Genomic DNA, 15,881 nt, shown 5'->3' on the forward strand with positions numbered 1-15,881 from the left:
GATCAAGCACACCACTCCATTGCACCAAGGCACCTTTGGCCCCTCAGTATTTTAGCCTTGAAAATGCTAAAGTACTCCAACATTGAACTATAGGATTCTCAAAAAAAAGTGGTCACGTGGTTCAACTTGCCCCAGGTAAGGGGTAAGTTGATCCTAGTCAAGGGGTAAATTTACCCATATGATATTTTACATTTTCAAGTTTAAACTTGAACAAATAATGTATTCACGTATCAAAAATAATTTAATAACACATTTCCCTATTGCAAATCGTCTTATTTCTTTTCGTAATGGTATTTAAACAATATGAAACCAATTAAATAAAGTTTGTTATTCAGAACATTTTAATATTTGCAATTGTTAATTCAATATTGAAAACTTCTCTTAAATGAGTGTATTCATCCAAATGAAAGGTCATACAGCATAATTTGAGAAGCAAAGACATAATACAAAATATGAATAGTGATTAATATTAGGATAATTGGCTCAATTTACCCCAAGGCATTTGGTTCATCTTGCCCCATGGCCACCATTTTGACCTAACCTGGCTAGCTTAATGCTTCAGGCTATGATTTTATACATTGGAATATCACCAACATGCATGATATATAAGTTTAGACCTGGGTACATTTGCTTTAAAATAAAAATCATTAAACCAGAAAAGTCTTCTTGTATTTCAGATTTCAATCTACGACTGGAGGACTGGGAGGAGAGACCATTACAGATGACACTGGCTCTTCTATATGTTTGTGTCAACATGCTTCTTGTCAATGACTGATACATTTATATATGTCTTTATTCATCTGCCTGCCTTCTTTGTATCTATACTAATTTAGCATGTTTTATTTATTTTAAAGGTCTATACAGTAAATTTACATTTACTAAAGCAGTAAAGAGATGGAAAGTTGCTAAATACTAGGAAAAACTAAGCAGTCAAGAGTGTTTCATTACATTCAACAGAGAAGCAAATCAACAACAGCTGCAGCTTGTGTTGTTTTAGTATTCAGGACTCCATTCATTAAAGACCACGATCAGAAACACGACGACTGTTGTTACATAGAAAATGAAGAAAGCTTTGTTGATGCTTGTGGCCATTCTGGTCCAGTAACCAGGCCTGCCTCCATCTTCCTTGCTCTTAAAGAACAAAGCCATGTTCTTCTCCAGATCTCTCAACTCATCCAGGATCACCTGGAATCCATGAGATTCCCCTTTGAGATTACTGTCCTGAAACACACATTGGATTATATAGATTGATATGAGTGTAAGTGGATGATGACTTGTCTAAGAAGAATAGTCTTTGACATTAGATTTTTTGGACCAACAATTGAGGTAATAAGGATAATTATTTATCTTTCTACACACTACACCAGTGGTTCTCAACCTTTTCAAGCCATGACCCCCCAAAATAATCATATTTGAACTGGGGACCCTCCACCCTGACAAGCACTTGTAATTGTACGAGTTGAGGCATTTAGTTTGACTCGGTTCTACAGATACATATTGTGAAAATAGCCAATCTACAAGCTCACAACGCCTGGCAACGCGTTGTGAGGCATTGTGCGAGCGTTGTGAGCTTGTAGATCTGCTATTTTGAAAATGTTTGCCTCTTTCTAATATTATTTGACAATTTGGCCAATGTTTGACCAGTTTGTATAGTATAGTTTGTTGATTACTTTTGATGCAGTAGGCTAATGGTCTTTCAAAGGTATTAAGAAGGTCTTAGAAGTCCTTAAATTATCACTTCACTCACTGTCATCTGGGGACCCCCCCCCCCCCCCCCATATACCCCATATACCCCCCTGGGGGTCTCGACCCACAGGTTGAGAACCAGTGCACACATGTACAATGGTGACGCTAACCTCTTCAGCCATACTCTGAAGCTCTTGCGTTGTGTTTCTCTCATCACCAGCATCAGGGACATCATTGTAGAAGCATGGAGGACACCACTTGCATCTCCTCTCTGAAATGACACATATAATAACTATAATAGGCCAATGTGAAAAGGCTGCCATTTATTCTTAGGCCTTTCACGGCAATCGGACACTGCATTCATGATTTGAGGCATTTTGTTCCAAAAATGTCTTTTGCTAAATTAGACCTGCTGGTGGCGCTATAACAGGCCAATGTGAAAAGGGTGCCATTTTTCCTCGCCCTAGTGGGAATGTGCGTGTGAAATTTCACGGAAATTGCAAGCTGCGTGCATAATTTGAGGCCTTTTGTTCAAAACGGACCAATCCTGCAAACTTTGGAAGCCAACCTTAGCCAATGAGGATGGAATATGGGAAATCGGACAGATCCGTGTTGATCACATGACTATAGAGATACTGTGTACCAATTTACATGACGTTTGGATAAAATCTGTAGGAGTAATGTAAAAAAATTGGTTTTGCACAAATCGGCCTCCTGGTGTCGCTATAACAGGCCCATGTGAAAAATTAGGGGCAGAGGTTCTGAATTGGCATCCAGGGAGTGTGTGTGCACAGTTTCGCAGCGACTGGGCCAACGGTGCCGCCGGAGATTAGCTGCTAACGGACGGACAGGACACACACACGGACGGACGTACGGACGGACAGGGGGTAAAACATACTCTCTCGCTATGCCTTTCGGCCTGGCGGAGACAATAATAATAAACTTCATTTATAGAGCACCTTTCATATGTGAATTCAGTTCCAAGTGCTTTATATATTCAAATCTTAAACCTTCCAAAAAGCCCACGTCTACCCCTTTCGCGTTCCCTTCACTGGCTTCTGGGTGCTGATACCAGGTAGGATAAACATAAAACCTAGCATAATTATGTCTAAACAACACGCTATCTAAATAGTACTCTTAGCATTTGTGATCAAGCAAACAAGTTCAACCCCCCCAGTGGTGCTGAGAGATTAGTTGGTTACTTGTTCACATATTTAGATAGACATTTAATTGTTTGCTTGATGACAAATCCAAACTGTACTATTTAGATAGCGTGTTATTTAGACATAATTATGGTTATGGTTAAGGTTTTATGTTTATCCTACCTGGTATCCCAGTTTCTTTCAAGCACTAATTTGGTTTTCATTGCACTTTACTTATGCGACCATTTACGCTGATATTTGCTGACGTACACTGTTATTTTCTGACTAGGGTTCATGCCATTTACTTGGATCTTGGACATTGTAAGTTGCTGTTTGTGGATGAGAGCGTCTGTCTCACCTCTGTCACAGCTGTAGCCTTTGGCCTTGTCCTTCTTCGGGTTGTCTGTCTCTGTCTTCTGGTCTTTTTCCAACAGATACGTCACCAGCAAAGTCTCCAACAGACTTAGCAGCATCAGAGAAAAACTCCCAAAGCAGTACATTGCTGTGAGCAGGACACAATTTGATAATATAATCATGACATATAAAATAGATTATTATTTTGTGTATATGATTGATCCACAGATGAAAAAAATCTCATGTTGGGCACTTGGGCTGGCCCCAAAGGTTATATTCCCTGCTGAAAAAAACTGCAAAAAAGAAAAACAACAACCCATGATGGTTGCTGGTTTTGATTGATTGATTGATTGAATACTTTATGAACAGTTTACAAATAGTACAGTGATACCATTTTACAATGATTGGTAAAGGGATAACACAAAAAGCCCTAGGGGCTAACTTGATCTTGTATATCTGCTATTTTTGAATAGCCAAAGTATAAAATAATGGTTAAAGTGGCTAAAATCTAAAAAAGACACAGATGCGTTCCCGGTCTGAATGGGTTAAAAGGTACTGCAGGAAGCCTGGCGACACACGTAAAGTTTAGCATTCAGGATAATTCTATATCTTGGAGATGGCTGGCAGATTTAGCGTGAACGTGGATTAACTGAATGTCATTCTTTCCCCATTTTGTTACTTAGGCATGTTTGTCTTGACCAATGACGTTAACAATGTAGATGCTAGGTTCATTGTTACGGTATCCTATAGTTTCAATGTAGCCTATACATATTATGTTTTGATACTATTGTTTAGACTAGGTTTACCTGTGATCCTACTTTACAGAGGCACTACAGTGTATCTCTGTATTTGATGTATGTGAACCTTGCTTATTGTAAGTCACTCTGGATAAGTGCTAAATGCCTACATTGTCAATTGTTTGCAATATACTGTAAATATGTGGCACTCTCATTGAAAACAAGTCAAACCATGCACTGGGCACTACAGCCACAAGGTAGAGTGAACATGGATGACTTAGCACCCGCATACAGCAGGGAACACTTCCGTACCGACGTCACAGACACACCTGACACACCTGACTCAAAGACACACCTGACTCACCAAACTATTTGGGGATTGTCTTCCTTGGCATACTGGCAGCATGCATGAAATGTTTGCCATTAATTGGTCCAGGCAGATAAGAACAAACATATAAAGGCCAATTTACACAATAGCCATGGCTAATAGAAACAACATGCAACGTGGGGGACTGCCCGTAAGTCCGACATCCCATTACTCCAACTACGTGGCTTCCACGTGCGGTTAGGGTTAGGGTTAGGGATAGGGTTAGTAATGGGTCAAGTCGGACCAACACGCTGTTGGAATAATGTGCCGTCAGAATAATGTGCCGTCGGAATAATGTGCCGTCGGAACAATGACACGGCACCGCAACATGTGCACCAGTAACTACTCAGTGTAACATACTGACTCCCGAGCATAAATATGAAGCCATGTTTGTTTCTATATTCTACAGAGGGCATGGGATCTCTGTAGAAGTCGATTGACCACATCGTCGGCGACGGCGTGCAAATAGAGATGCTAGAGGAGGGCCCTGAAAGTGACGTTCTGGCTGTTGACAAAACTGCCGTATTTAACGAGGGGGGTGATACTGTGTTGCTCCGAGGCCAGCCCTAATAATCCCATCAGTGTTACCTATGATTGGCATTGTGTTGGACGTGGCGGGCAGGATGTCGTTGAGAATTAGTTGTAAAACTGTGATGGCCAGCAGCACGGTGACCTTGAAGCTCAGCTTCTCTCCACCGCTATCCGAGATCAGGAAAGACGCCATGTCTAGACCCAGGAAGCACAAGACGGGCAACAGGAAGTTGACGATGTAGAGGACGGCCTTCCTCTTCATAGTGACCTGGGAGGAGATGTTAGAAGGTCAGTTCAGATTTGACAAAATGCAACTGTAGCAGTTTGCAATAAAATGTAGAAAACACCCTAGACCAGGGGTCTTCAACAGGGGGTCCGGGACCCCTAGGGGGTCCTCAGAGTTACTACAGGGCGGCCACCAAATCTTGATTTGCGCGATAGGATATTTGTTTTACATTAACCACTTGAACGCTATAGCATCAATATTCTGAGGAGAACGCGAGGCGTTGTGAGCTTTTAGATCGGCTATTTTTGGCAAAGAGGTTTGTTGTAGAGGGAAAAACGAGCAGACCAAGTACAGAGTATAAGGTCAGGTTTACTAAGTATTGACAGTTTAAGTGGTTAAATGTCTGAAAATACACGTTGACATGAATCCAACACTGATGATAGTGCTGTCAAACAAATCTATGAAAAAGTTTAATCTTCAACATAATTGTATACAATATGTAGTGGGGGGGTCCCTGCTATCTCTCTCTCAGCTAAGGGGTCCTTGGCCCTGGAAAACGTTGAAGACCCCTGTCCTAGCCTGTATGAATATTTGACCTACAGTGTAGACAATGCGCTGGGGTCTGAAGTCAGACGCGTTGAGTTCGACGTATGAAATGTTGTGGAACATCCAATCGTACTCGTCCCGAAGCATCATCGTGGTGAAAAATCTGGTGTCCTCGTGGTCAAAGGCTGCTTTGAGCTGCAATTCGTCGGCTGGTAAAGGAACAGGAGAAAACACTGAGGTTATTCAGACGGCAGGCAGTCAAATGAATCAGATGAGAATTAACATACAGTTACAGTACCGTACATCATTTCACACACACACACACACACGCACGCACGCACGCACGCACGCACGCACGCACGCACGCACGCACGCACGCACGCACGCACGCACGCACGCACGCACGCACGCGCACACGCACACGCACACACGCACACACACACACACACACACACACACACATATTTAAACAGAAATAGTTGACTCCCTCACGAAAATATATCCCAGAGGCAAACGTGAGGTTGCAGGACTGAGTGTCGAAGGGGAACTTGTAGACGTTCATCCTGCAGCTGCTGACGACCACTTCTTTATTCAGAACATAGACTGTCCCGTTACAGTCAAGGTTGACATAGGGGCTTAGAACAACCTTATCCATCTCCAACCTGGAAGACACATGCACATGTACAGACAAGCGAGCATGCGCATGCACGCACACACGCGCACACACACACACACACACACACACACACACACACACACACACACACACACACACACACACACACACACACACACACACACACACACACACGTTTACGGAGCTTTGAAGAAAACTTAACATTTGCTGGACCAGGATCCTGTGAGTGTGCACCCAAACTATGTGCGGACATAAGACTTAATTGGGACCACAAGTAAGACGCGCGAACGCAGCTCGAAAATATTGTGTATTTACAGACTTGTAATCCGTGTTATTTCACCGTGATGGGGAGAGAACATTGACTGTGTGTGTGTGTGTGTGTGTGTGTGTGTGTGTGTGTGTGTGTGTGTGTGTGTGTGTGTGTGTGTGTGTGTGTGTGTGTGTGTGTGTGTGTGTGTGTGTGTGTGTGTGTGTGTGTGTGTGTGTGGGGCAGGCTGGTGTGCATTGTCTAAATTCCTGCACTCTGGCGCACTCGGGTGGCTGCTTACAGGCAGTGCACGCATGTGAGTCACATGGGTGCATGCAGCCAATGAGAGGTGAACACAGACACACACACAGACAGACAGACACACAACCTGAGCAGGGTTACATAGTAAGCTCCAAGCTTCCTCGTTCGCAACAACTGGCGCTACAGATCCATGTGTAGTCAGAAATGCTAATAAACATGTTCATTTTGGAAAAGTTAACAGCCAAGTAATACACTTGTTTTTTGTTTCTTAGATTGTTTTTCTCGACCACAAACGTTAAAGGTTTCATGACGTTCAGTTTTACCACACATTAAAAGTCTTTGTCATGGTCCTTCAAACGTGTATAGAAAGTTAACAAAAAATTCCACTCCATTGATCCATGGTAGGTGTTTTTCTCTCACATTTCTAAAGCCTTTTCAACTGCAATGAAAAAAGAAATCTTTGCCTGCGGGTGTCGCTGGTGAGGGATTTTGCCTGTCAATCATCTCCTCTGCTCCGCCCCCCCCAAAGGAAAGGATAGGGGAGGGGAGGGGCGAGGAGGAGAGTGGGCGGGATTAATCGGCTGTGACCTCACTGTCGAAGGGCCAAGCTCAGATTACTTTTCAGCCTAATTATTCAGAAAACCCCAGACCACAGAAAATCCACTGAATGTTCAAAGTTCAGATTTTTTGGGTGTAATTGAGGTCATAAAACCCCCCAAAAAACATAAAAGATAAAAAAAGTTAAAATGAATGTCATAGAACCTTTAAGAATGTGATTTAGATCGCATGATAGGTTCATTGCATGGGTACCGGGTATCTTCAAACGTTATTTAGATAACATGTTGTTTAGACAGATGCTAGGTTTGTTCTGCAACCGCTAATGTGGCCCCTGATGTGGCCCCAGGGGGCCTACACGTGAATATGGCTATTCTGATGGCAGACCCCTGAACAGTGTGACTATTGTCTTTGGTGTCATTGGTATTGTCATTGGTGTATTGGTGTGACTACTGTCATGGCAGGCCCCTGAACAGTGTTTGCAAGCCGTTTGGTGCAGATTGGAGCAACAGCACACCTGTGGCACCCAGGGGCCCCCGGGGACCCCCGGCCACACGTGACCCCTGGTGTGACTATTGTCATGGCAGAACCCTGAACAGTGTTTGTGCCAAGTTTGGTGCGGATCGGAGCGACGGTGCGCCTCGCAGGTCCCCATGTTAGGTTTGTGACGTCCACAATTCATTGCAGAGTCCTGCAACGGGCCGGGTACCCACGTTTGACGGGTGAAAACGTATAAGTTCACGGGTACAGAGACGGGTGGTAACTAAACGCGAGTGGGTCACGTTTATTTTTGGTTTTAGGGACAGAAAGTTATACCTGAATGACCCTAAAAATTACTTAACAATCAAGGTCACTTCAGTTGTTCTCGAATCTCAGTTGGGGGCGGCCATAGCTGAGTGGTTAGTGAGCCCGCCTAGGGAGCCAGAGGCCCTGGTTGCCCCAGGTACGATTCCAGGCCACGCCAGCATATGTGTCGATGAAATGAAATTTGTCCCTGAGCAAGACTCTTAACCCCTAATTGCTCACAGGCCCTCATTGGAAACAAGCCCGCAAGGACTTTCATGAACGTCCTGTTAAAAGGAATTATCAGTCTCAGAGAGACAGACCATACCCACTGAGAATTTTTCGGGCTATTAGACGTCTAAAATGCATCTAAAAGGCTAGACTAAAACCGGGTTATAACTGGTCTAAAAGTGAACGTTTTTTCAACGTAGACGTTGAAACAACGTCATTTCAACGGCTATATATAGACGGGTGCTGCTATATAGATGCTTAAGAAACAGCTAATCAACGTCTAGGCTAAGCCTAGCTGTTGAAAAAACTTTCATTTTTAGACCAGTTATAACCTGGTTTTAGACGGACGTCTAATAGCCGACTATGGCTCACTGGGTAGGATTACGTGCAGTGACAAATATTTACAAGTATTTTGCATCTCTCTGTTTCTTCGTCATCAGATACTACCGCAAGCTAGCATTGCCTCTGTGTCTTCTTCATAAGATAACAGCTTAAGCTAACATCCCCAAATGTAGATGTTTGTATTTCTCTGTGCTGTCTTTGTTCAATTATTACAATTATTTGAAAACTTTAGTTACTAGTTACTTTTTAGATTTGATTATTATTATAAAACATACACTAACCACTTCAGCCCTACATACATTTCGTCCATTTGAAAATAGCAGATCTACAAGCTCACAATGCTCACACGACGCATCTTGAGCTTGTAGATCTGCTATTTTCAAAAGATTTTTTGACATTTTATACATTTTTAAATGGGACATTCTGCATAATGAGTGATTTCTACTTGTGATACTTTAAGTACATTTTGATACCAATACCTTTGTACTTTTACTCAAGTAAATTTTTCATTCCGGAGCTTTACTTGTAACAGAGTAGTTCTATATTGCAGTATTGATACTTTTACTTAAGTAAAGAATTTGAGTACTTTTCCCACCACTGTTCATACCTCTCTTCGATGATGATATCAGGCTTCCACAGCCATCCAGTGGGTACAGTAATTTCCTCAATTCCACAGAACTTAGAGGGATCCCAGGATATGTGCTCATTTTCCCAAAACTGCAGGAGAAGGAACATTAAAAAACAAAGCAGGAATCATTTTAAAGCCATAGGGCCTGATTCACTAAGCTGTTAAAAAATAGCATGTAAATAAAGTGACTAAAGAAGTGCATATTTTCGATAAGCACAAACTGAGGTGCGATTCACAAAACACTGTGATACGTGTGTATTGCAGGGGTTCCTCATTTTGGTCTGAAAGTCAGTGGCCCGTTCACATGGAGAATCATTTTGCATTGTAACTTTTTCCAATTAAACAAAAGCAAAATTTTTTTCACAATAACCATTCAACTTCTCTTAACACTATTAAACACTGTTTTAATTTGCGAGTGTCTGCCACACGCCAAATTGATGCTGGAAATGTAACAGAAATGTATGTAGGCTATTTATGTACTTTACAGTTATTGAATACCATTTCTGACAACTTGTATTGTAAATAGAGAGGTGAATTTTCTGAAACGTGTTGGTGCCCTGCTCTAATAATGATGCTGCCATCGAGGTCCGCTATTACAAGTTACACACAAGATCTCCATTCTACAGTGATGATATCTAATCAGAACTCACCATTAGAATCCACCAGGTTGAAACGAATTTCAGGTCTTTCTCAACCTACGAGTAAACATACACAGCCGACAATCACAACTCATGTCTGAAAATACGAGTACGTTTGTAAATAAGTAGATGCAAACAGAAATGCACACTACAGAGGAGGCAACACATATGCACGAACACATTTATACAGTAAGTATACAGTATAGTGATCCACAAGTCATGCAGGCAAATACATATATGTCATGGCTCCCTGAAGCCAGTTAAAACAGTTAACCATGCGGTGTCCCAATTTGGGGCATGTCGTTATAGGTAAACATTCTCAAATATATCAAAAATAGCAGATCTACAAGCTCACAAAAGTAACCTCAGAGCTTAAAGGGGTAGTTCACCCAAAAAATAACTTTTATTCTATCGATTACTCACCCCATGGAGACTTGATTTCATGGATATCTTTTAGTTTTTGTCACATTCCTCAAGCCAATAATTTGATGACCGGCAGCGGTTCCGGTAGGAGACACAAAGAGTCTCTTTTGTGTCTCCTACCGGAACCGCTGCTTACCGGTCCACTGGTCATCAAATTATTGGTTTACACTCTATCTACACCTTTGTGATAAGTGTGGCATGGCATGTATTCTCTCTGCCATCACTGACTGCGTTCTTCGTTGTCCAATATGTCAAGAGCAGAAACGCCTTGAGAACACAACGTTCACTTTACCACGTCTAGAATAGCGCTGAGCGCCACGTCCATCTTCACCACGGTGGCCTTTGTGTGGTTTAGAACGGGTCGTGTTGCCGTGTACAGCCTGTTGTCTTCTCTCATGTCCAGGTGCACGACTACGTCGTGGAAACGACACGCCTGTTTACCTGAGAATGAGTAGAATAACACATTGTTTTTTTAACGTGTGCACTGACCAGTGTTGCCAGATTCTGTGAGAGAAACAAGCAACCAGGTCTAGGAAAACCAGCCCAAAAGAAATAATAGTGGCCCTCTCCATCATCAAAGATGCATCACTCCTGAGAGAGAGAGAGAAAGAAAGAAAGAAAGAAAGAAAGAAAGAAAAAAAGAGAGAGAGAGAGAGAGAGAGAGAGAGAGAGAGAGAGAGAGAGAGAGAGAGAGAGAGAGAGATAGAGATAGAGATAGAGATAGAGATAGAGAGATAGAGAGATAGATAGATACCTTTATTTATCCCTTGGGAGGGGAATAAGTCGCCCAGAGGCAGCACAGCAGCTAAAGGGATAGTTCACCCAAAAATCGATTAGTCGATTAGTCACCCCATGGAGAGGTATTTTTTAGTTTTTCTCGCATTCCTAAGCCAATCATTTGATGACCAGCGGACCGGTAGGCCACGGTTCTGGTAGAGACACAAAGGAGACTCTTTGTGTCTCCTACCGGAACCACTGCCGGTCATCAAATAATTGGCTTAGGAATGCGACAAAAACAAAATAATATCCATGAATTCCATGAAGTCTCCTTGGGGTGACTAATTGATAGAAATAAAGTCATTTTGGCGGTGAACTATCCCTTTAAGTTAATGTAAGTCAAACAAACTACAAGTCAAATCAACACACTCCTGCTGGCACTGCCCAACAGCCCCGCAAAACAATACGGGAAATGATGTTGAAATTGATGTGTCCGCCTCATCGGCTTGCATTTCAGATGCGTTGGCTATACGTCTCGCACTGTTGTCTGAGCAAACTGTGTCAGCCCAAAGCATCTAGAATTGCAAGCCAAAACGTTTGGAATGCAAGCTGTAATGTACACATGTCTGTTGACTGTCATTGAACCCAGTTCTATTCTACTCACCTTCTCCCTCGGTTGGATCCAGGTCATCGGGTGGGTTCTGGGTTGGCATCACAGTGGGCATGGGTGCTGTGGTTAGGCCTACTGAATCTGCTGAGCCTGGCACCAGGGACTTTTGGTTTAGTATGGTATATCTGGCCACAATTTAGCCTGCATGCTTTGAATACATCTTGACAAAAAGAGCCAAACAAGAATGCTCGGAATATGAAGTATCTTGGATTGATTAAGTACTAGATGTGAGATATTTCCTCTATAGCTGCTTAAAGGTTTCATGACATGCCGGTTAAAAGTCTTTATCATGGTCCTTCAGACGTGTATTAAAACGTTTTAACTGAAAAATCCATTCCAGTGAGCCATGGCAGGTTTTTTTCTCCATCTATTTATCTAAAAATGTTTTCTAAATCCTAACAGTATGTTGCTATATCAGTGGTGCTCCAACTTTTCCATGTCAAGGACACACAAAATTATATGTATTTGGCCCCAGACCCCCATCTCAAAATATGTTGTTACTTAAGTAAAAGTACAAAAGTATTGGTATTGTAAGGTTGTAGATCGTCTATTTTCAAATGGTCGAAATGTCTATGGCTGAAGTGGTTATATTATGTTTTTCAATAATAATACAAATCTACAAATTAACTAAAGTAACTAACTAGTAACTAGTTACTAGTTAGTTGCACTAAATGCAATATTTTTCTCTGAGATGTAGTGGAGTAGAAGTAAAAGTACTGAAAATTGGAAATACTCCACCGAAGTAAAAAAAAAAACCTCAAAATTGTACTTAAGTAGGCTACAGTACTTGAGTAAGTGTACTTAGTTACATTCCACCACTGGTTTTAAGTGAAGACTTGAAGACAGCTAAGGAGCGAGCAGACCTAACATGTAGGGGGAGACTGTTCAAGAGTCTGGGGGGCCGGACTCTGCTAAAGGCTTGATCGCCTCTGGACTTGCAACTAGTTTGGGGCACAACCAGGAGCAAACTGGTCACAAGAGCTATTGTGAAACTTGTCCTGACTTGACCACATTTCTCATTTCATATTCATTTGACTACCGTATATAATTATGTTTATCTGAGCAAGACATGAAACTAGGCAGTGTGTCTGTTTGCCAAGAATTTGTGTATGACCGAAACTCATGATGTAGTCTATCAACCCTTTGTGTATTATTTGCATGAACTTGTAACCTATGAATGCTGCTGTGAATTCTGAGATTCAACAGAATAGATTGAGACCTGAACTCTGCTGCTCTGGACTAGCATTACCTGTCTTACATCATCATATGGTTTCTGTCGGGTGGAAACCTCATATGTCCGGAAATGTCTTGTAATTTTTTTTGTAAATAGCAAAAGTAGCAGATCGACGAGCTCAAAATGCGTCGCTTCACGCTGCATTTCGAGCTTGTAGATCTGCAACTTTTTATGCTGTTGTGTGACGCTGTCGGTGCCGGCTTAACGGAAGGTCTTTAGGTGCTTCAGCACAGGGCACCAACCTTGGGGCGGGCACCAAATGGCGGGGAGAAAGTGAAAGAAAGCGGTGAAACGCGACGCTGAAGCGTTAATTTTCAGCGTTGAACCCCATCCCCGTCCCCATCCAGGTCCCCATCCAGGGGCCGGTTAATCCGCCCCTGGACGCTGTAGTATGATCATGGCCGCTGAATCGCTAGCCTCGCATTGAAGGTCTAGTGACACTGTCGGAGGCGGGGTTTTCTCTAACCGGCCCAATTGAGATGGGGATGATCCAGTAAGAACCAATCGCCCACAAAGTCCCACTTTGGCCACTCCCCTATCTCAGAAAACGGCTGCACTGAGAGGGCTTTCAGACTGAATAATGGAGTGAAACTAAAAGAAAATTCAGGCTGAGTGTCAGGCTAGTATGATCAAGTAGGGCATTCATTTACCAAAAAACACTAAAAGTTAAAGGTAGGGTAAGTGATTTACTTTGGTTACAATAAGTGTTAAATAACTCTATATTCTGATGGTAGTAGTATTAATTGCTATAGAGTGTTTGTTCAGTAAAAGGAGTCTTCCATGTCTCTCCAGCTCTTTAATAAACAGAAAATGCATTTTCAGTGCTCTCTCCTGATTGGCTTAAATGTTGTCACCTACCTGAAAATGTACTATATTCTGTTACTAAAGAGCTGGAGAGACCCCTGTGACCAAACAAACCCTCTGTAGGAGCAATGATTACTATCAGAACATACAGTAGCACTTTAACCTTTAAAAACACTTAAAAATATATATATAAAAAAATATCACTTACCCTACCTTTAAAATATGGAGATAAGAGGTTTCTTACCCAACAGCAACGATATCAGACTGAGTGAAATATCAATAGACAACATCCTGAATTTACAACACCTCTGAACAAAGCAGACCATGATAAACTGGATTATTTTGTTATTTATCCAATACAAACAATCCAACACAACTAGTAAAAGTGTGCTTCTTGGAGCAGCAGACATCATCACATCTCTATGTTTGGGAAATGATTTTAGCTTGCATAAGAGCCAGTGGTGGAAAAAAAGTTCTCTTCTTAAATAAAAGTATCAATACTGCAATGTAGATAAATTCTGTCCGTATTAAAAATGTACTTGAGGAAAAGTACAAAAGTATAAATCAAAATATACTTAAAGTACCAAAAGTAAAAGTAGTCATTGTGCAGAAAGTCCCATTTCACAAGTTCAAATGTTTTTTTTTTTTTAAACAGACGATCTCCAAGCTCACAATGTGTCACATCGCGACCCATTGTGAGCTTGTAGATCTGCTATTTGCAAATGGCCAAAGTGTTTTGTAATAATAATCAAAATCTACAAAGTATTGAAAATTGGAAATATTCCAGTAAAGTAAAAGTACCTGAGTACATTTGCTTGTACGCTTTTACTTTCCACCACTGCTAAAAGCTAAATAGAAATAGAACATGTCACAGTGCATGCATACATAATGTTCTACATGTCTTACCTGTGAAGATGAGCAGGACAATTAAACCAACAAGCATTGTAACTAGTGTGAGTACGAGTGTGTGTGTGCGGAGTGATGAGTTTGTGTGTGTGTGTGTGTTTCTCCTCTAAGCCACATGTGTGTGTTAATAAATCCACAGCATCCAGTCCCAGCCCAGTAGAGGAGGGCAGGGCCATATGGAATAAACATGAAAACAGAGGGGACTCCCTCAACTCAAGACAGAGAACGCATCTGTTTTATTTTAAGATTTCTTTGGCTAATCAAAACAATTATTTGGTCGCAGACCCCATCTCAAAATATGTTGTTCCAGAGACCCCCAGAAGCAAATATTTGAGTTACAAATGTTTGTTTAAGAAAAAATATATATTCAAAGATTTGCACATATTTTCATGATTTTTTTTAAAATAGCAGATCTACAAGCTCATAGTTCATATGAGCTTGTAGATCTGCTATTTTTGAATAACCAAAGTATAAAATAATGGTTATAGCTAAAAATCTAAAATGACACAGTATGTGTTCCCGGTCAGTGGTGGAAAAAGTACTCAAATGAAATGTTTAACTTAAGTAAAAGTATCAATACTGCAATTTAGAAGTACTCTGTTACAAGTGAAAGTCCGGAATTAAAAATTTACTTGAGTAAAAGTACAAAAGCATTGGTATCAAAATGTACCTAAAGTACCTTAAGTAAAAGTACTAAAATATTTGAAAATAGCATATCTACAAGCTCGCGCGACGCGTTGTGAGCTTGTAGATCGGCTATTTTCAAATAGCTTAGGTATAAAATAGGGCTAAAGTGGTTAATGTATATTTCATAATATCATAATTTACATCTGAAAAGTAACTAGTAACCAAAGTTTTCAAATAATTGTAGTGGAGTAAAAGTACAATATTTGCCTCTGAGATGTAGTGGAGTAGAAGTAAAAGTATTGGAAATTGGAAATACTCAAGTAAAGTACAGATACCTCAAAATTGTACTTAAGTACAGTACTTAAGTAAATGTACTTAGTTACTTTACACCACTGTTCCCGGTCTTAATGGGTTAACGGTTGTGAACAATGGCAATGGTTGTGAATGATGTCTCGTAAGACGTTATATCGACAGTCGTGTTCTTGCCAAAACACTGGATGGGAAATGAAAGTGACACATGCTGGTGAGGTGAGAAACCCAAATGCAGGACAGCCAGGCAAAGTGGTATTCAAAACCCCATTAACGGGTG

At 41.3% G+C, this 15,881-nt stretch overlaps 1 protein-coding gene across 1 annotated transcript; it reads right to left on the bottom strand.

Moving 5' to 3' along the window:
- Positions 1-391: 391 nt before the first annotated feature.
- Positions 392-11,770, bottom strand: LOC308105449 (5-hydroxytryptamine receptor 3B-like). Its single transcript, XM_080456177.1, has 10 exons — positions 11,716-11,770; positions 10,627-10,775; positions 9,924-9,968; positions 9,253-9,362; positions 6,082-6,251; positions 5,644-5,798; positions 4,875-5,085; positions 3,187-3,330; positions 1,857-1,957; positions 392-1,221 (listed from the first exon to the last, which is right to left on the bottom strand). The coding sequence occupies exons 1-10, from the start codon at positions 11,762-11,764 to the stop codon at positions 994-996; spliced, it is 1,362 nt and encodes a 453-aa protein (XP_080312303.1). The 5' UTR covers positions 11,765-11,770; the 3' UTR covers positions 392-993.
- Positions 11,771-15,881: the final 4,111 nt, after the last annotated feature.

This window comes from Gymnoscopelus braueri (assembly GCF_963280865.1).
Source record: "Gymnoscopelus braueri genome assembly, chromosome: 17".
Lineage (NCBI taxonomy): Eukaryota > Metazoa > Chordata > Actinopteri > Myctophiformes > Myctophidae > Gymnoscopelus > Gymnoscopelus braueri.

What these genes read in the sequence shown, in the direction of transcription:
- LOC308105449 (XM_080456177.1), bottom strand. Translation starts at nt 11,764, where the DNA reads ATGCCAACCCAGAACCCACCCGATGACCTGGATCCAACCGAGGGAGAA. An exon ending in TGCCTCTGGGATATATTTTC is followed by an intron (nt 5,799 to 6,081) that starts GTGAGGGAGTCA and finishes TTCCTTTACCAG; the next exon opens with CCGACGAATTGCAGCTCAAA. An exon ending in CAACACAATGCCAATCATAG is followed by an intron (nt 3,331 to 4,874) that starts GTAACACTGATG and finishes TCCTGCTCACAG; the next exon opens with CAATGTACTGCTTTGGGAGT.